Source organism: Amia ocellicauda, chromosome 22, assembly GCF_036373705.1.
Source record: "Amia ocellicauda isolate fAmiCal2 chromosome 22, fAmiCal2.hap1, whole genome shotgun sequence".
NCBI classification, from domain to species: domain Eukaryota; kingdom Metazoa; phylum Chordata; class Actinopteri; order Amiiformes; family Amiidae; genus Amia; species Amia ocellicauda.
In genome coordinates, this window is record NC_089871.1 from 15,909,750 (window position 1) to 15,930,570 (window position 20,821).

The 20,821-nt window shown below is 42.4% G+C and overlaps 1 protein-coding gene across 4 annotated transcripts in view; it reads left to right on the forward strand.

Annotated features, from left to right (window-relative positions):
* LOC136718587 (3',5'-cyclic-AMP phosphodiesterase 4C) overlaps positions 1–19,598 on the forward strand; it is a 134,116-nt gene extending 114,518 nt beyond the window's left edge. For all 4 annotated transcript variants that reach the window (XM_066696363.1, XM_066696364.1, XM_066696366.1 and 1 more), the window contains 12 exons: positions 540–613; positions 884–933; positions 5,139–5,251; positions 8,679–8,772; positions 10,302–10,510; positions 10,851–10,949; positions 11,254–11,418; positions 11,677–11,776; positions 12,263–12,417; positions 12,527–12,649; positions 13,575–13,757; positions 13,957–19,598. In XM_066696363.1, the coding sequence (XP_066552460.1) occupies positions 540–613; positions 884–933; positions 5,139–5,251; positions 8,679–8,772; positions 10,302–10,510; positions 10,851–10,949; positions 11,254–11,418; positions 11,677–11,776; positions 12,263–12,417; positions 12,527–12,649; positions 13,575–13,757; positions 13,957–14,460 (1,869 nt within the window). In that variant the 3' untranslated portion in view covers positions 14,461–19,598. The remainder of the gene's footprint in view (positions 1–539; positions 614–883; positions 934–5,138; positions 5,252–8,678; positions 8,773–10,301; positions 10,511–10,850; positions 10,950–11,253; positions 11,419–11,676; positions 11,777–12,262; positions 12,418–12,526; positions 12,650–13,574; positions 13,758–13,956) is intronic.
* Positions 19,599–20,821: the final 1,223 nt, after the last annotated feature.

Genomic DNA, 20,821 nt, shown 5'->3' on the forward strand with positions numbered 1-20,821 from the left:
TTTATTTTTGTATCTAACTCAATAGCTCATTTTACAGAAACTACGAAAATGGTGGTTTCATGGGCAAATAAGCGCCATGGAATTATGCAGATTAGTAGACTGTGATGCAAGGAGGAATAATGACACGGTATTCCACGGCCACTAAATAATTGTTCCTAACAGAACCGGCTTACGTGAAATACATCAAGAGGTTCTGATTACAGAAGCAGTGTAGAGAGCTGTGCTGTGTGTTGATGTGGAAGATGACAGAAGCAATGCCCTATGAAGCCGTAAAGAACTTTCCTTGGCTTCAAAATTTCAGCTTGTGTTGTGTCTCATATGCTGAAATGTCCAAAGTGTCAGTGGTGATATGTATCATCCAGTGTGCTGATCCTTTAGCCTCCCTGATGTGCTTGGTTTTGATGTTTCCCATGATAGCGTTGGAAGGCTGTCAAGTGCTGTCACAGCACTGTTAGCTGCCATTAGAGTTTCAAATGATATTTCATTCGGGATGTTTGTAACTCTCTGTTGTTTTCCTTTTGTTGTGTGGTATCCTGTAGGTGCTGGCCAGTTTGCGGACTGTGAGAAGTAATTTTGCTGCTTTGAACCATCTACAGGATCGTGTGGCCAACAAGTATGTTCCTTGTAAAAGAGGATTTGCACTGCAGTGTATAAAAATTACATCTGAGTATTGTTTTTCTTTATTTTTTATTTTAAAAAATCCCCAAACCTCAGACACAAGTTGTGTTAATCTTCCCAGTGCATTTACTAGAATCTCACTTTACAGATCTGCCTGTTTCGTGAAAACAATGACCCACTGCTTTTCTGAACCACTGAGTTTTAATGTAATCCAAAGAAGAGTTGTTAATAGCAACATCTGAAACAGTGTCATTCATTCCTGCAGGAGACCGTCAGGCAGTAACCCGCCTTCGATGTGCAAGCCCAGTCTGCCAGGTGAGGGGGTTGTCATTATGTCATGTTTGAAAGTCTTTTGCACCATTTGGGGCACATCTCCAGTCCTCCAGGTCCACAATATAACTTGTCTTTTGTTCTAGCCCCACCTCTCATGTACTAACTAACTGTGAACTAACTGTTACCCAAGGCAGGGGTAGTCAATAGCTTTTGAACGGACCACAAGAATAATTTTAATTAACTTATTATCATGATTTTTTTTTTTTTTAAGTAATGTTATGGAGATTTCTTGCACTCAGTGCTTGTTATAGTGTGGAACCTAGTAGCAGCCCTTCCTGGTTATTATCCAACAGGATGATACGTATTAATATGGGATGTTCTATATAGAGGTCATGTTCCCGTTGAGTGGGGGGTTGTGGGGTGTGGGGTGCACAGTGCTATAGCTTGTATTCACCTAGAAAGTCCTACATCAGTGGTGGAAACAGCTGATTTCCAATGAAGACATACACTCACCTAAAGGATTATTAGGAACACCTGTTAAATTTCTCATTAATGCAATTATCTAACCAACCAATCACATGGCAGTTGCTTCAATGCATTTAGGGGTGTGGTCATGGTCAAGACAATCTCCTGAACTCCAAACTGAATGTGTGAATGGGAAAGAAAGGTGATTTAAGCAATTTTGAGCGTGGCATGGTTGTTGGTGCCAGACGGGCCGGTCTGAGTATTTCACAATCTGCTCAGTTACTGGGATTTTCACGCACAACCATTTCTAGGGTTTACAAAGAATGGTGTGAAAAGGGAAAAACATCCAGTATGCGGCAGTCCTGTGGGAGCGAAAATGCCTTGTTGATGCTAGAGGTCAGAGGAGAATGGGCCGACTGATTCAAGCTGATAGAAGAGCAACTTTGACTGAAATAACCACTCGTTACAACCGAGGTATGCAGCAAAGCATTTGTGAAGCCACAACACATACAACTTTGAGGCAGATGGGCTACAACAGCAGAAGACCCCACCGGGTACCACTCATCTCCACTACAAATAGGAAAAAGGGGCTACAATTTGCACAAGTGCACCAAAATTGGACAGTTGAAGACTGGAAAAATGTTGCCTGGTCTGATGAGTCTCGATTTCTGTTGAGACATTCAGATGGTAGAGTTAGAATTTGGCGTAAACAGAATGAGAACATGGATCCATCATGCCTTGTTACCACTGTGCAGGCTGGTGGTGGTGGTGTAATGGTGTGGGGGATGTTTTCTTGGCACACTTTAGGCCCCTTAGTGCCAATTGGGCATCGTTTAAATGCCACGGCCTACCTGAGCATTGTTTCTGACCATGTCCATCCCTTTATGACCACCATGTACCCATCCTCTGATGGCTACTTCCAGCAGGATAATGCACCATGTCACAAAGGTCAAATCATTTCAAATTGGTTTCTTGAACATGACAATGAGTTCACTGTACTAAACTGGCCCCCACAGTCACCAGATCTCAACCCAATAGAGCATCTTTGGGATGTGGTGGAACGGGAGCTTCGTGCCCTGGATGTGCATCCCACAAATCTCCATCAACTGCAAGATGCTATCCTGTCAATATGGGTCAACATTTCTAAAGAATGCTTTCAGCACCTTGTTGAATCAATGCCACGTAGAATTAAGGCAGTTCTGAAGGCGAAAGGGGGTCAAACACAGTATTAGTATGGTGTTCCTAATAATCCTTTAGGTGAGTGTATGTCTAGCAGGCGCACAAATCGAGAATTGTGTATCCTCACCAGTTTCAATTACAGAGACCCACCAAAATAGATCTCTGTGATTGACAGAGTTTGCATGTATAATCTCAGTTGATATGTGTTTTTTTGCTGGTGATATGTGGTTGTGAAGCAAAGATATGTTTGAGTCCAAATCTGCCTGATTTCATGGAGATTTTGAGAGGTGTTTTTCAACTTCGAAATTACTCAGAATCACGCATTTCAGGTCTCCAGTTGTCAAAATCTTCTGGGGGAGGACCCCCAGACCCCCGGCCCTGAATTATTAAATCCTCTTTGCCCTCATTTTTCAACATTAATTTTGTGCAGTGCACACTGGAGCAAAGGAAATGGTAAAGACTTGAATCTAATAAGACACAAAATGCTTGAAAGTTTATATTATGTTTATCTATATGCCTACAAAAATCTTTAACAAATTAAAATTAAAAGTGGTCTGAAACTGTTTTAATACTAATATTTACATTTATTTAAATGTTTTATTTTTGTACTTTGTCAAATGAACATACTAAATATAAGCAACTAGGTATATTACTAATTCACATAATTGTGTGTGAGTGTTGGAAAGGGTCATTTGAAGGTATAATTCCCCTTCTCTATTGTCTGCACCTTGACCAAGAAATTTGGACCCTGACACAAAATAATTGACTACCCCTGTCTTAAGGCATTTAATGATTCAAAGAGACCTATGAAAACTGCCAAATTGTGGCCAGACCAGAGTTGAGCCATACTGCCTTGGTTTGGTATGTTTGGTGTCTTTTGTAAGTCTAGGTCTATGTCTCTCTCACAGTGTTCACCCAAGAAGTGCTTATGGCCTTCACTGGTTGGTCTTCTCATTCAGAAATGCTTGAAGGGCTCACTGTACACGTCACTGCTTACAGCCACACAGTTTTCAAACTGAGCAAGCACCATCCATCACCGCTCCATCCGGAGACAGATTGCACAGCACAATGCTGAGATAGACAGCGTCTGTCAGGGCACAACTATATTTGGAAATCACGGTGCCATTTATAGCTGCCAAATGAAACTGCTGAATGAGAACGACAGAACAGTGTTGCCACGAATAGATTCGAGGAAATGGTTTCGAAAACCGAAAAAGAAAGAGAGCGCATTTGGAAGAGCAAAAGTATTACCCATCTGCAATAAAGAAAACTGCATACTCTTCTGCATAGACTGTTGTTAACACAGGGAAAGTCAAAAGACAAAGAAGGCATAGGTGCCCACACAATACCGCAACTTGACTGAAAGAACATAGGGTACAATTTTAAAACAACAAGTCTGATGAAGGTGCCTAATACTGAAAAACATAACAGGAAGAAAAAAAATCAACATATAACTTTCCTTGAATGCGCTGTACATTTAACTCCACTCTAGTTACTTTAAATCCATAGAATCTGACACGTTGTGATTTCCAAAAAAACGCCATCATGCTTTACAGCCTTGTGATTTCGTACCGCAGTCTTGTTTGTGTGTGTGTTGCATTGTGTAACACATTGAGCAGCAGTTTGCAGTTGTCCCTGAAATGTGCAGCTCTGTTCCTCTCAATGCACCATTGCCTGCACTTGCTTTCCACCGAGACACGAAACATACATGTTAAAATAGAAAATTACAGGAACTCACTGGACACATTCAGCCTGCTCCTCCATTCAATTTCTATTTGTTTTATAGAAAAAAAAAAAAATTGTGTGTGTGTGGGGGTGATGATACATGAAATTATGTATCTTTTTTCCCCCTATTCAGTCTTATGATGCGTCTGATTTCAAATGTAAACACGGGTCCCTGTTTCCATGACAACCCAAAATGGCTGCTTTTGCACACAATATCCAGCAAGTCTTGCGTTGGTTTGTTTCAAGGCAGTTAAAAAAAAATGTAAAAAGGGGAAAACGATGTGGAGGCAATTATTTATATTCCGAGACAGATTTTTCTTTTGAATAGTAATAATAATAATTATATAAATGTATAAAAGAACAAAACAAAACACAATTGTAAGAATGAAATGCAGCACCGAGAGGTTGGATTCGTTTGCAGCTTAGCGGGAAAGAGACAACCGCGTCTCGACACAAAAGACAGGGGCTTTTTTCGCTGTCCACCTGCTGGAATTTGTGCAAAAAAGGGGCTCTTAGGGATAAGAGAGACGCACAAAGGCTTTCTCCTCGGACAGGCGCTCTCAATGGACTCACAGACCACCTAACGGCACACTCCAAATCCGCTACATAATGCAGGAGGCTTAAAACTCTGGGGCTTTGGGTGGGAGGTGGGACGAGCTGCCTTTGGGGAAGAAAAGAGTGAGAAAAGGAAAGACAACAATGCTCGATATGAGAGTGAAAGATGGAGGGATGGAGCACGTGGGCAGGCTACGTGGCTCACCGATGACTGGCTCTGAGGGCAATCGGAGGGCTTGCTGGCACCGCCATGGGGGCACGGGACATAGTTCGGGGCGGCAGTAGGTCAGCTGTTGATCCCCGGTTTCTCTTTGTGCCCACAGAGGAGACTTACCAGAAGCTGGCCATTGAGACACTGGAGGAACTGGACTGGTGTCTCGACCAGCTGGAGACCCTGCAGACCCGCCATTCCGTCAGCGAGATGGCCTCCAACAAGGTAAGGCACCAGGTTTCTCCTCACACCCCAGCTCAGTCCTTCCCTGTCCAGCACACTCAGGACCTTTATCCCATAAACTCCCATCTTGTTTCTACAGCTGAGGCAAGGTTCTAGATGGCTTTGATTCTTCGATGCGCTTTGTCTTTTGCTGGAAGATTATTGGAAACCTAATAGCTTTGGCTGTCTTTCGTGAGGCACACAGTGTTGTTAGCATTTCACCAGGATTGTTGGTCTGGAAACAGTATGGAGCCCCAGTCTAAATTGTATTGGAGCACATTTGTTTTTCTACACCTCCATAAAACGTACTCTCCATCAGCGATGAACCCTGATCGCATAGTGGCTAAGGTCACCATTAAGGAATCAGTGTTAATGATAGTTGTCTGAATAATAATAGCTTTCTAAACAATCACAGCAACAGAATATGGGTCGTGCTGTTCATATATATATATATATATATGCTGGCAGATATCAGGCAATTTTCTGCATGCGTGCTGTATATATTTAAACCCCTTGCTGCTATTTTTAACTGAGCCATGTGCAATGGGTTGTGCTGTGTGTGTCGTGTGTTTGGGAATGTGAATGAAGGAGCTACCGCTGTGATGTAACCGGGCCCCCTGTTCACTAACTCCAGGCACTGCGGCTGATGCGTTGGCCTCGTTAGCTCTCCCGAAGGAGGCTGACCTTGTTCACGAAGGCCAGCATGCACAACAGGCCCATTACTCACAGTTTGTTATCCAATGCTTGTCAGTATTCACGCGGTGTGACCGATATGCTGTGATGCCCCCTCGCCCACTAATTTGAAGCCACCTTCATTCAGATGCCGCACACTATTGTACTAAAAGCAAGGGGGTCTGGGGGACTCCCTCAATGTAGTCTAGGCTACCCCCCAAATAAGTAGTTTCAGTGGAGAGTTGTAGTACATGATTGAATAGTTTGATTTGATCTGTAGGATGTATACATTCATAAGATGCCTGCTTAAAAGTTTAATTTTTAGCAGTTCTAAAGCTTAGTATGATTTTATTACTTTCCCTGTTTTCCTCTTCATCACCATAAGAAAAACAGTCCCTCATAAACACTAATACTAAAACTAATGTGCTAACCTATCCCACTCTACAAAATATTAAAGTCTCCTATTCATCACCTGTTAGATATTTGATAGCTCTCTCATTGATTTAGATCTCTGCGGTTGTTTTTTAGATGCACCGAGTGAATTTCACATGACTTCAATCACATCCTTGCATAATAAGTTTCACCTTGCCATCACATGGCATCTAGGCAGCCTGGCTTTGCAGTATCTTCAGATGTTAGCTCTGGTTTCCAGGAATCTCCCCCCCCTTTTCTTTCATGGTCTCTCTCTCTCTCTCTATCACACTCACACAGGCGCACACACGCACACAAATGAATGAAGCATCTTGGCCGGGGAAAGAGTTAAGCAGTCTATTGATCAGTGGCTCTTTACAGTCCCTGCACACTCCTATCCCTCCCATGGCTCCTCCTTCCCCTTCTCTCAGAGCCCAATCAGGACCTTCCGTTCCGCCCAACCTCTGTTGCTGAGAGCTAGGGATTGGCTGGAGAGGGGCTTGTGTGTGTGTGTGTGTGTGTGTGTTGGTGGGTGGGTGGTGGAAGGGGAGATACCTGCTGGGAGCAAGCATTTTTTTTCTCTGTTTACACATGAATAAGGCACTGTGGGGTAGTAGCGGGGAGATCACGAGCAGCCATGCATTCCCGTGCTGTCGGTCCATCTGGAAGCACAGCCCTGCTTTCTTCTCTCCATGGGCTGTCGCCTCACGTTAGCTTTGCCATCCACGAGGCTGCCTGGCCTCAGCTGCTAGGACACCTTGTCTTTGGATAAGCGCAGCTCTCCGTCTTGTGCTCTTCTGCGCTGTGTGTGCGTGTGCGTGTGCGTGTGCGTGTGCGTGTGCGTGTGCGTGCGTGCGTGTGTGTGTTTCTGTGTCTGGGACTAGATCCCATACAGCTCATACACACAGAGTGTATCCGATGAGTGGAGTTTCCTTGTGTGTCTTGCCTTCACGTTGAAATGCCAGAAGCCAGTTGTTTGCTCTCTGAATCGTGGACGTTCATTCAGGTAAGGGGACCTGTGTGTTGCTATGCTGTGGTTAGGACGCAGTGCTAGGAAGTGCATGCTTATTTTTTTGCAGGCATCCTAGTGCCGAGCTGTCTGGGCTGTGTAGGGTTCCCAGGAATCCTGTACTTCTCTCTGTACAGTGCAATGCAGTACAGTACCCTTTGCTGTTATAGAGTGTGTTTTATTCCTGCATGCCAGGGTGTTTTTGTGGATGCATTGTTGCACAGTGTTGCAGAATGCCTGCAGGTCCATATTATTAGAAGGTTTATTGTCAGGGTTATTTCCATCAGCTGTAACAGCGAAGTTGCTGAGCAGTAAAAATAAGCATTGTTTTCTATTGTTCTGCTCTGGTGGATCAGACAGCTGCAACACATGGAAGTGAACTTGTAGTTTGTTGGGAGCTTGGGGAATTGCAATCTGAAAGCTTCATCCTGCAGGTGCATTTGCGATGTGGCAGTGGATTGTGCTGCCCGTGTATAGGTTGTAGCAGTTGTAGTACAATAAACCTTTGTTACAGTTAGTTCTGCTGTTTCGCTGATCACCGCGAGCTCTCTGAGCGTGTGTGATTTCAGAGCTACACTGTGGTTGGTTCCTGTCAGTAGAAATCAGGAATGTTTTGGTGGGTTTTTGTTTTCAGTGAAGCGAGTTTTATCCCAAACCCACTTGCATGATTACATAACATTGCCACTCTGAAGAAAGACTGTCCCTCGCATGAGGAGTATAACCCCACATGCCTGTAGCTGCTTTCAATGAAACGGTGGTGAATGCAAGCATGCAGTATAAAAACACTGAGCTCAGTTATGGCAACCAGGCTGCAAGTGGATGATTCGAAGAATATTTCCACACAAACATTTTGAAGTTGTCACTAAATATGTTCTCTTACAGCAACTTTTTGATTCAAAATTAAAACTCAGAAGCTGTAATGTGTCAGTTTCCAGGTTGACTGAGCTCTTTGGTGTTTTTGAGTAATTTATTTGTCATTCTCTAGCATTCTGAATTTTCTGTGGGGTGTTTTGCAAAAAAAAATCACCTTTGACGTGGAAAAACCTAAGAAGCCCATCTGCTGCAGAGAGCTGAAAGAGAGCCGTCACTTCCTCCCCATTGAGTTTTGGCTGAAATCACATTTCTGACAACCAATCCTGCAGGCCGAGAACATTAGATGGCTTGCTTTCCAAGACAAGGTGTATTTCACACCCTATATAATGCTGAATAGAAGATACACACATCACAACAAGCGTGAAAAGGGTTTCCTGGGTGGCTTGGCTATCTGTTCAGTGGCTCTTGGGTGATGTGGAGAGTGAAAGTGACTAATCTGTCCTTCTCTGTTTGTTTGATTGGCAGTTTAAAAGGATGCTGAATCGAGAACTGACCCACCTATCAGAAACCAGCCGGTCTGGAAACCAGGTCTCCGAGTTCATATCAAGCACGTTTCTAGGTAGGTAAAACTTTTTGGCACAACATGATGATGTTTTCAACAGAGGTAGGGACAGAAGGGTGAATGCTATGTTTCTGGTACAAATTGGTGTTCAATCAATTCCCTATTGACCATAACTGATCCCTTTATCTAACACTTTAGCCTGTTGGATGTCTTGGGAAATTAGGAAATCTCACTTTCCCATGTCTTACTTGATGTAGAGGAGAGAAGAAAAAGAGGGGAAGACCATTCTTCGCTATTCTTTGACTGATTCCTGATTGGTGGCCAATAATAATTCAGGCTTTTTTGATTTTCCATTAGATCTGCCCTAAACTCTCATACATGTTTTCCATCACAATTTCCAACAAAGATATTAAAGTAATTTAATAAAACTGAGAGTAAACCAAAACGTGAAATACAATCTCAGCTTCTGTATCAAATAAAATAGGTCTCAGATCGCAATTTTCCTCATCAATTGGGACCTTCATGACAGAACTAATGTGAGAATCCACACAGAGAAGCTATTATATCATTGGAGGTAGATTTGTTTTAATCTTTTATTAACTATATTTACTGTGTGAAGAGTTGGCTTACCAAAAAACAAACAAACAAACAAAAAATCGAATCAACCAAAAGGGGTTTAGTTTACAGGATCACATATGAACCTTGTCATACAATTATTTTAACATTCTTCTTGTTGCTACATTTTTGAAGAGTTACTTCTGTTTAAACACTCTACTATAGGGTGTAGAACTCCATATTGATTCGCATCTTTATAAGCTGTTGACATATTGATTGTTATCTTAGTCATGACAGGTGTTAAAATATTGCCCATTGCTGAGAGAGAGAATTAGAGAATGAGAGAGAGGGAGGAAGTGCGCATGTGTGTGAGTTTGTGCAAACTGGAAAGCAGGGAACAGGAGCTTCATTTTAGAGAAAGAACTAACATTCCTCGACACATTGTCTGTTGTTGCCATGGAGACGGTAATATTATTAGCCTGTACTTGCGTCAATACTAAGCGTTTAACTAATATTACAGCAGAATGGTGCCTTCACCAAAATGGGTGCAGATGGAAAAAGGGTGATCCCCAGGTTGTCGTTTTTTTCATATTATTATATCGCTGTTTATTCTGATTTGTGATTAATTCTTTGGGACATTTTGACAGGAAGAGGAAAAATGATCAAATAGGTGAGATTTTAATTTTTTCTTAAGCTATAAATTCTGGTATATTTAAAAGGAAGTGCATGGCTCACCCACGGTATGCTCTAAGGGTCTAACTACAGCAATTCATTTCTCTTAATCACAAAGAAGAATTAAATAATAACTTCCTTAAGAGTCAAACAAACCAGCTGACAAAACGCAGTATATCAAATCAAATTCAGGTAATGCCAAACAGTGCAAATGCTGCCTACTATACCACAAAGTGTCTGTGTTTTGTGTCAGAAACAAAACGCCAGCTCCTGGGGAAATAAAACAACCCCAGCCATTTGAATCGATATTTGTTTTGGGTTTATCTGGGCCTCCCGTGACGGTTCCTGTCTCTTCTCAGATAAGCAGCACGATGTGGAGATCATGTCTCCCATGCACAAGGACAAGAAGGACAAGAAGGAGAAGAAGGAGAAGAAGGAGAAGAAGGAGAAGAAGAGGCCCATGTGTCAGATCAGTGGGGTGAAGAAACTCACCCACAGCTCCAGTCTGGCCGTCTCCAGCATCCCGCGATTTGGGGTCAACACAGACCAGGAGGGGCCCTTGGCCAAGGCATGGCGCCCATTCATTGTCACTAATTACAGTGTCTGACTGCTCCCATGTCCCAACAGTTAGCTTGCTTCTGATTGGTCATCTGAATAGTGTCCCTTTTTCCTAAAGCAAATGTTTAGTTTTCCCTCTGGTTTCAAACATTTTTAATATTCTAATAAGAGCTTTAAAGACCTTTAAAAGCATGGCAGAAATAAGCATGGCAAATGGGCAATCCTAGTTAGTGTTATCTGATAAACTCTGCATGTCTTTGCTCGGTCAGTATGTTATTTAAAATATATATATAAAAAAAGGTAGGTTGTTGTTTAGCTAATCCTTCTCCTCTCTTCTCATTTGTGTCCAGGAGTTTGAAGAGATCAACAGATGGGGTCTGGATGTTTTTAAGATAGCAGAGTATTCTGGAAACCGGCCCCTAACGGTGATAATGTACTCAGTTTTCCAGGTATGGGCTTCCTTCTTCTGCGCCTAATTCATAGCTATACATTTCCAGATAGTTGAATCAGTATATCTCCAGCAAAGAAGCAAATAACCAGTTTGGATATGTTAGTGTAAGGCTTTTTCTCGTAGGCTAGGCTAAATTAAGTATTGTAAATCATTTAAATATTGGGTTGTTTATTCTCTCTTTATGCAAGTCCCAGGATTTAAAACACTTACTAACAGTGACGTGAATTAGCTTGGTTTACATTGGACTGGATGTATGAAGTGACGTGAGTGTCACAGTGAAATACTCGTACATTTCTAACCAGGAGAGAGACCTGCTGAAGTCCTTTAAGATCCCAGTGGATACGTTTATCACCTTCATGATGACATTGGAAGATCATTACCATGCTGACGTGGCGTATCACAATAACATCCATGCGGCGGATGTGGTCCAGTCCACTCACGTCCTTCTGTCCACACCTGCACTGGAGGTGAGTCTGGGAGCCAACCACAAGCAACCGAGTCCTGTAGAGGAGGGGAGGCCAAGACTTTAGTGTCCATAGACAATATCCTAGATTCTTCTTATTTAGCCAGTATCTAGATGTGTAATCGGCTTGAGGAAAAAGGCATTATTGAAAGCATAACAAAAGCAGGTCAGTTACATCCAGGGTTGTAAAAAAGACAGGAAATATAAGGAAGTTGATCATGCTGTAATTTCTTTCTTATGTGGATCGTCTTTTCTTTTCCAGGCTGTCTTCACTGATCTAGAAATCTTAGCTGCTCTTTTTGCCAGTGCCATACATGATGTTGATCATCCTGGGGTGTCCAACCAGTTTCTCATCAACACAAGTGAGTTTTCCCTGGTGGATTGCAGATTACCCAGTCTCTAGTGTGTTTTGCCTAATGCTAGTTCCTTCCCAGTCATCCCAGTGAGTGCCATGATGTTGGTTTATAAGTGCAGCACTCTGGTCAATGAGACTGGACCAGCAGTGGCCATATGTACTGAAGTTATTTGCACAACATAGTGATGTCTCTGGATTCATTTTAGCGAGAGACCCAGTAGGTCCCTTACTAGTTTGTTCTCAGTTTTTGTGTTTTTTGTTTAATTCCTTTTCTTAAGAGCACGTTTTAAAGATTCACATTAGCAAATATCTCAGTGTGGCATAGGCATGCAGTAGCACCAGAGGGGAAACAGAGATACAAATAATGATAGTTGACTGCCAGAACACCTGCAAGTTTCCTTTGCCCTGTTAGTTAGTGCAGTGTGTTGCCGTCTTGCAGTGGCGGGCTGTGCCAGGTCTAACTCCCCCTCTGTGCCGTACCTGTCTTGCTCAGACTCGGAGCTGGCGCTGATGTACAATGACTCTTCGGTCCTGGAGAACCATCACCTGGCAGTGGGCTTCAAGCTGCTCCAGGAGGAGAACTGCGACATCTTCCAGAACCTGAGCAAGAAGCAGAGGCAGTCTCTGCGCAAGATGGTCATCGACATGGTGAGTCGGGGGTGAGGGAGGAGGAAGGGAAGGAGGGAGTGAGGAAATGGACTATTCTTTGCTCAGATCGCAAAAACAACCAGTCTAAGAGTCTTCTTCTCACTGGCAGGTATTGGCCACAGACATGTCCAAACATATGAACCTGTTGGCGGATTTGAAGACCATGGTGGAGACCAAGAAGGTGACCAGTTTAGGAGTGCTGCTGCTGGACAACTACTCTGATAGGATCCAGGTGAGAATCCATCTGCGTTACAGGACAGGGAGATGTTGAATGGAGAGTAACTGTTTTAAGGCTGAATGTTCAATACATTTTGGGTCTGTAGAAACTCCCAGTTAGCTCAAACTGTAAAAGCGTATATCTGTGTGTATTTGAATGAATTAATCAGTTCTGCTCTACTGGGTATCTTTAAAGCATTAAAATGGTCATATCAGAACAAAGTGTTCCCTGGTATTTATTCAGTGCTTCTCTGAATCATTCCTGAGTACAAAACAGCAGAGCACACAATCGTTTTAGTAGATCTTGTCTTTATTCCATCCATCCCTTCAATGGACTTGAAAGAAAGGAATAAGCAGAACAGATGAGCCATTAGCAATTGAGGTGTTCTAATTAACAGTGAGGAGGAGGCTCGCAAAGTGTGTTGAATAAGAGTGCCTGGTCCAAAATAGATGTAAATCGCAGTGAAGGAGCTCCTTAAAATAGAGCAGAAAGTACGACTGCCATTTTTGTTTCAGTATTGATAGTTTCAGGACAAAAAGTAAAATGTTATGAATATCAGTGATCCTTTACAGACCCATTCAATCAATACAGTGTTATAGCAAGGCCCTATTTAATTCACAATCGCATGGAGTTGTGTTTCCTGCTCATATAACCCTTACTTCATCGTGATAAGAAGATTAGCTGGCCCTGATGCCTTTTCAGAGAGTTTCCTCAGGGTGGATTGCGATTGTGATGTAATGTTACTCCAGTGCAGATGGTCCTATGTTCACCATAGTTATTCCTTGACACTCCTATTAAATACATGGCAAACAGCAAGTTTACATATTTATCCTTGGCTGAGATCATTGTGTTCCAACACGAGCCTGCATGGCACATGCAGGTCGGGTTGGCCGTTCCCCGTGCCTTGTCCTCCTGGTTCACTCAGGTTGCTCTCTTGCAGGTTCTTCAGAACATGGTGCACTGTGCAGACCTCAGCAACCCCACCAAGCCCTTGGAGCTGTACCGCCAGTGGACCAAGCGAATCATGGTGGAGTTTTTCACGCAGGGAGACCGGGAGCGGGACAAGGGCATGGAGATCAGCCCCATGTGTGATAAGCACAATGCCTCCATAGAAAAGTCCCAGGTAAATGCCACACCCTCTAGCTAGGTCCGTGTCGATCACCCTGAGCACTTTGCAATCCTATTTTGCTGCGAAACCACCTAGGCACTTTCAGTAGAGCCTTATTAGGCCCCTAAGGTGACTTTTGTTATTCACCTATTGATACACCATGTGTGAGTTCTTGTAGAAAAATATCTTCTAACTTTCATGATCCCTTTTGCAGGTGGGCTTCATTGACTATATTGTCCACCCGCTGTGGGAGACCTGGGCAGATCTGGTGCACCCGGACGCACAGGACATACTGGACACACTTGAGGACAACCGAGAGTGGTACCAGAGCATGATCCCTCACAGCCCCTCGCCGCCCCCCGAGGACAGGGAGAAGGAAGGGGCGGCAGCCGGGGACAAGTTCCAGTTCGAGCTGACGCTGGAGGAGGAGGAAGGGGAATCGGATGCTGACAGCCCCCCAGAGGAGGAGTCCCAGGGGGAATCCCGCACTGTCAGTCCCGAGGAACCCAAGCAGGACTCGCCCTGCCCCGGCCAGGAGCCCTCGGACCGTGACGGGGGCAGGACCCTGACGAATGCTGCTGTAAGGAGCCTGGCACACAGGACGTTGCCTGGCGCCAGCACTAACGAGGTGGAGATGGTGGCCGCCAGAGAGGCCAGCGTGGAAGAGAGAGAACTAGACCAAGAAGGGAACGAGACATGCCTCCCTCTCGGCACGTAGCACGACAGACAAGCACTTTCCTATGTTCATTTTCGGTTTTAATTATGGTTTTATTTGCCCCCTTTGCCTGACTTGCGACGGCGGTCTGAGTGGCAGTGGAAAGCTTAAGAGGGATTCCAGGAAGTCTGTCCGCAGACAACAGTAGCCTTACACTGGAGCTGCCTCTGACAAAAGCCCTTATTGTGTTCTTGTGGGGCTTTTTTCGCACTGTCACGAAGAGCTAGCAATGCAAGAAGAATTTAGGTTTTATTTAATTTGTATTTGTTTTAGTTTATTTCCGGGTGGGGGGCACATGAGGCGAAATACTTCTTTTTTTTTCCTGTGCTTTCTGGTTTTTGAAAGCTCCTGGGACACAGACTGCTGTACACGCTGTCACAATAACGTTTCGGCCAACGCTTTGTGCCGTATCTGTGAAAACGGAGAAGGACAGACAAGAGTGGCCATGCTAAAGTATATTGAGAGAGAAAGAGAGAGAGAAAGGAATTCTACTGAAAAACGTCTTCCTTTGATCGACTGTATATAAAGTTTGTAAGAAGAAAACTAAAATAATAATAACAAAGGGTCTTGGAACTTTTGTACCAAACAGTGGAAATTAATTTTGACTTTTCAATAATATTAATTGATATTTTCACACCTTTTTTTTTTTTTTGTATCTCACACTCCTCAAGTTTCTTGAACATGTTAAGAGAATTCTCACTAAACTTCGCCTACAATTTTACCAAATATGTACCTGAATAGAAAATAAATATTCATAGCATTATCCTCAGGGTATGAAGGAGAGAAATCACAGATTTTTAATGTAGCAAGGACATCTTGGGTATCCCTGTACGTAAAAAATCTAGTCAGTCTTATTAGAAAAGTTCATGTAAAGCACTTTCTTTCTGTCTTTTCTTTTCCAGCTTTTCAGTCATTTTTGCCTTTTAAGAACAAGCCTCCGAGAGCTTGTTTTATTCTTTTATTTTATTTTTCATTTACTCTTCCAGATCCGATTTGAGAGCAATAGAAACAGTGGCATGGTTATTTTAAATATCTCTAGCTGTAAAGTACACATTACTGTAAAGACAGAGACCTGGAGATTAAAAACAAATGTCTGTTGTTTGTTTCACCTGAACTGTGCCCTTCAATGGGTGCCTTAGTGTGCCTTCTCACTTGTAAAATATAGTGTTCCCCTCTCTCCCCTGAATGTTGTATATATTTGTTAAATCCATAAAAAATACATTTTTAATTCAGTATAGAAAATTATTAATTGGCCATTAGAATCATGTGTTAGATGCTAGGAAGTGAGTCACGGTAAAAACTAAGATAAGTTTGGGTTTGGCATGAAAGAGGGGTGCCTGCACAATCCCTGAGAGCAGTTTGGTCAGTTTCAGCTGCTGTCATTTAACCTCTAGGCAAGCTGTAGTCGATAGCCACAAAAAAACACACACCATATTAGCAGTCAAGAGCATGGAAAACCCCCTTTCATTCAGTCCTTCAGATGAGCCTGTGCTTTGGGTTGGTTTGACATTTGACATACACCGTTTTGTAGGCATTGTGCTACAAAGAAGTCTGGCTTTCCTTTTTTGTATGAAAGTGTGTCTTTTTATTTCAAAAAAGCTTGATGTGAGAAAGGGCTTTGGGTAGAGACTTTTCTGCTTTTATTATACCCACACTTATCCACACAGGTTCCTGCACTTTTTCTGAAGGAACCAGACTTCACTGCGTATAGCTCTTAACAGGTTGAAGGATAAACAGGTTATGTCCAGATGCCATGCTGTGAAGGTAGCTCTTATTCTGTGCTGTGTGTGTGGCGCCCTCTGTCTGAAGCTGATGGCACTGTGCCCACCTTTTAAACACTAAGAGTTGAGATATTTGTTTTAAGAAGTGGCAACTGATCCCTTATATCAGATCCCTTAAGGACTTGGTATCTCAGCAGTGGCTCATTAATAAAGGGGAAACAAAAATATATTCTCATCAAAGATATAATGTTCTTATGTTGCCTGTCCATACAGAAACTGGCAGACTAATATTGTTTGCATCCAGTTCCTGTACCAAAGAGAAAACGGGGGGAAAACAAAAATAGACGGATTTCAAAATCACACCGGGGAATGAGGAATACAGAGCAGGAATCTCAAGATATTTGGAGTATTTCCAAATCATGTGTAGATGTGAACAGGGATACCCAATAGAGCCATTTTTATATAGCGACACCACTTTCACTCTTCTCTTTAATGTTCAGAAATGTTTTTTCTCGTGATGCTGTCTCGTACTGTTTTGATTTTGGTCTGATGGTCTGAGTCCTATTGCCACACGTCTGTGTGCTGTTGACTTGTCTCTTGTCTGTGTGTTGCCTGTCTCTCTGACCGACCGTGTTGTATTCTGGCTGCCTCTATGATAGCACTTTAACCCCCCTACTCCCCTCCACAGCCGAATCCATTTGCTTACAAGGGCTTGAGCCATATATGCACACCAGAGGCAGCCGAATGAGGAGTTACTATGAATCTGGAGCTAGCTGCTGTGAGCGTGCTGTTGGGCTTTGTGAGTTGAAGCGCTGTATAAGGTTGCTTGGGGAGATGACCCACTGTAGCTGAGCCAACAGTCTTCAGAACAACACTAGGGTGATGGGCCATGGGGAGCACTTTTTCATCTGAGAACAAAGTCCCCAATGAACCCTGATTGCTGTTGTGTTGTTAGCATCTTTCCCTGCAGGGGAGCCAGTTCCAATGCCAAACTACACAGCCCTGTAGAGGAAAATGGCTATTGAACCATCTTTGGTACTGTCTGTGGCCAGTATGAAAGCCTCCAGGTCTTCTAAAGCGGGTGACTTGAAGCAGACAGTTGCATATTGTTACAAGAAAGGTGTTTTCAGTTGTTATGTTACCGTTTACGTATTTCCTGGTGTCTGTTAATCACTTTGGGATTGGCAGACTCGTGGTATTATTGAGGAAATCTTGTGTAAACGTCCAGACCCACGAGGATGACTTTGAGTAAGCCATTGTGTGGGCGATTTGTTCTTTTCAATTTCATTTGATTGCCTTGCGTGGTCGCATGGTGACACAGCCAACAATAACATAAGTGCCAAGCAAGCATGAAACACCATGCATCAAAATTTCCATTTAGCCAATGGCTATTTTCCATCGATAGCTCCCTTGTTCATTAGCGATCATCCAGCCTTGTCCTTTTATATTCGAAGTGACTTTATAAAAGGATTTTAAAGCGAAAAACTCTAGTGCCCCTCCATTTTTACCGTAACCTATTTAAGTGCTGATTCAGATTTGTTTCTTATGGAGAAGTCGGGTTCATGCTATCCACTGTGAGGTTTATTACTGTGAACCAAGACTACAGCAACACATACTATAAAACAGTATAGTAGCAATAGGTGTGGTAAATGACCAAAGTGAAAATGTTTTACCATGGAGATGTGTGGTAAATAATAATGAGTTCATATTATGCTAACCTGTCATATAAGATTGCCCTGCAGCACTGTAGCAAAACATGACTGTGCCCATGTGGGAGAATTTATAAAGCTTGAAATGGTTTGAGAGTCAGTACTGTTCAACAAAACACTGTCAGGGGACATTAACAAAGTTTTGGTGAGACCAACAGTTTTGCAGTTTTATTGCTTCGGTGGATAATCTTAACTCCTTTAATAAAAAGTGATCATGGCACGGGTGTAGGTAGTTTGTGAAGCAGTGCTCCACTGACATTCCTTACCTACAAAAAGAGGATGTCATGCCCCAGTATTAACCACAAACTGTCAGCAAGTTGGCAGCAAAGAAATAAAATCTGTTTGATCACCGACATTACTGCATTCCTGCATCCAATCGCTTAAGACCTTGATGTTCAGTTATTGTCTGATGGCTGGGCATCGGATTGGAAATTTGATTTTTTTTTTGTGGAAAATTTAAGTGAATCGGGAATAGAAAACACCTGGGTTCCATTTTTTTTTCCTAACTTCTCCTCATGTCCATTTCAAAGACCATTTCAGCTCCAAAAGAAGTACTTTGAAGTGTATTTATCTATCCTCAGCATGTCTGTCATTTTCAGGACTTGGAACACTGCTATTTTTTTTTAAGTTTCAATTCAGTTTTCCTCTCCCATTTCTATCCCCATCGCTCACACTGTTGTTTACTTTCTCCCACGGAAAAACAGATACTTGTCCTACTGAAATAGGAAAGAAAAATTGGCCACAGCGTAGAATAGACTAAACCGCTTAAACATTTGTGTTAAAGGCCGAAAGCTTACGGGTGTGAAATGCTCACACAGGCAACTGTAAGGCCTTTGCAAAAAAAAAAAACTCAAAAGAAACCTAACGGTCGGGGCCAGTACTGAAAGCTGTGCTGACTGTTAAGGAAGAAACTGCCGTATTTAGTGCCATAGTGACTGTGTCCGGACAGCCACAGTGGGATCTCACCAGAACTGAAATGCTCCACTAGTGTCTCCACTCACAGCTTTAAAAGGTCGCCACACAAATGTTCCCAAACGGCAAACCTGTGTCCTTTGTATGATGTTTATTTTTGTTTTGTATGATATTGTTTTATTTTCGTTGGATTTCGTTTTTTTCCTCTCCTGTACATTCTGTAAAGTTTACTATTTATTCATTGTACGTATCTCTCAAAATGAAGTGCTCTATGGAGCCCTTGTGTCTCTTTTCTTGGAGCCCAGGGAATGGTGTGTACCTTCTGAAAGAGGAACAGGACAGTTAAACCACTCCGACTTTGTGTGTGTGAGTTTGTTTGTTTGTTTGTTTGTTTACCATTCTCCAAATGCCAAAAGACTCCAGGATTCAGGTTCTGTTAAAGGAAAAATAGGAATATGTTCTTCGTGAAGTTAAATAGATATATTTAACTACATACATGCATACATACGTGTGCGTGTTCAGTTATTTAGTTCAGTTCAATTTGTTCAGTGTTCAATTTGCTGCAGAAAAATAGGAAAATGTTCTTTATGAAGTTAAATAGATATATTTAACTACATACATGCATACATACTTGTGTGTGTGTGTGTTTGTGTGTGTGTGTGTTCCTTTATTTTGTTCGGTCTGAATTTGCTGCAGTCTCGACAATCTAATCGCCAATGTTTACTACTGATTTGTAATCCTGTGTCACCTGACGATTGTACACCTGTCCTCTTTGTCATTAAAGGAAAGAAGGGTCATGCTTTTGGCTTCTGTATTTGTGCCGATTGGTTTCTCTCATTTTCATATGATCCACCAATGTCACAACAGGATACTAACCAAGATAAAGAGTGTCTAAATATTTCCTAGCAGATAGAAGTCTGTTAAGAGATATAGAGATAATCTATCTTCCCAGTGGTTATAATTGATGGTATATCACTAACATTCCCTACTGTACAGTTTAACTGAAACTCATACTATCATCTCAATAAGGGGAAATGCTGTAGTCACAAGTGTGCAATTATAATTTACAGATTTCATGTCAAACTAATATTTGATAATATTAATAATTTATGCTACACTGTGATAATATAGTGCTTTACAATGGATGACTGTTGCATCAGATCCACAAATAGCCTAATCATTTATTATTGATTAATGATTATTATTACTAGCCTGCTTTCAGGAACGGTCTGGTACAAAACACACACACACACACACACACACACATCTGTGTTGTTTTTTTAATTTGAACACATTTTAGTAGGTTCTGCCAGATATGATCTTGTTAAAAAATAATCTAATCTAAAATAAGTATATAATGTGCAAGAAGGATGTGGGAGAACTGATAGTATACATTTCAACGTTGATCTATTTCTCTCTCTCTTCAAAACTGAGACACAATAAGGGATATATATATGGTTGATTCCCTAAGCACTGGAATAGAGCTAGTATGTTATTGTTTAGGGTTATTATTGTTTTAGTTTATTTACAAAATAAAAACGGTTAATCTGTTATCAGATCAGCCATAACATTATGACCACTGACAGGTGAAGTGAATAACACTGATAATCTCGTTATCATGGCACCTGTCAGTGGGTGGGATATATTAGGCAGCAAGTGAACATTTTGTCCTCAAAGTTGATGTGTTAGAAGCAGGAAAAATGGGCAAGCGTAAGGATCTGAGCGACTTTGACAAGGGCCAAATTGTGATGGCTAGACGACTGGGTCAGAGCATCTCCAAAACTGCAGCTCTTGTGGGGTTGTTCCCGTTCTGCAGTGGTCAGTACCTATCAAAAGTGTCCAAGGAAGGAAAAGCGGTGAACCGGCGAAAGGATCATGGGCGTGGGGAGCGAAGGCTGGCCCGTGTGTCCGATCCAACAGACGAGCTACTGTAGCTCAAATTGCTGAAAAAGTGAATGCTGGTTCTGATAGAAAGGTGTCCGAACACACAGTGCATCGCAGTTTGTTGCGTATGGGGCTGCG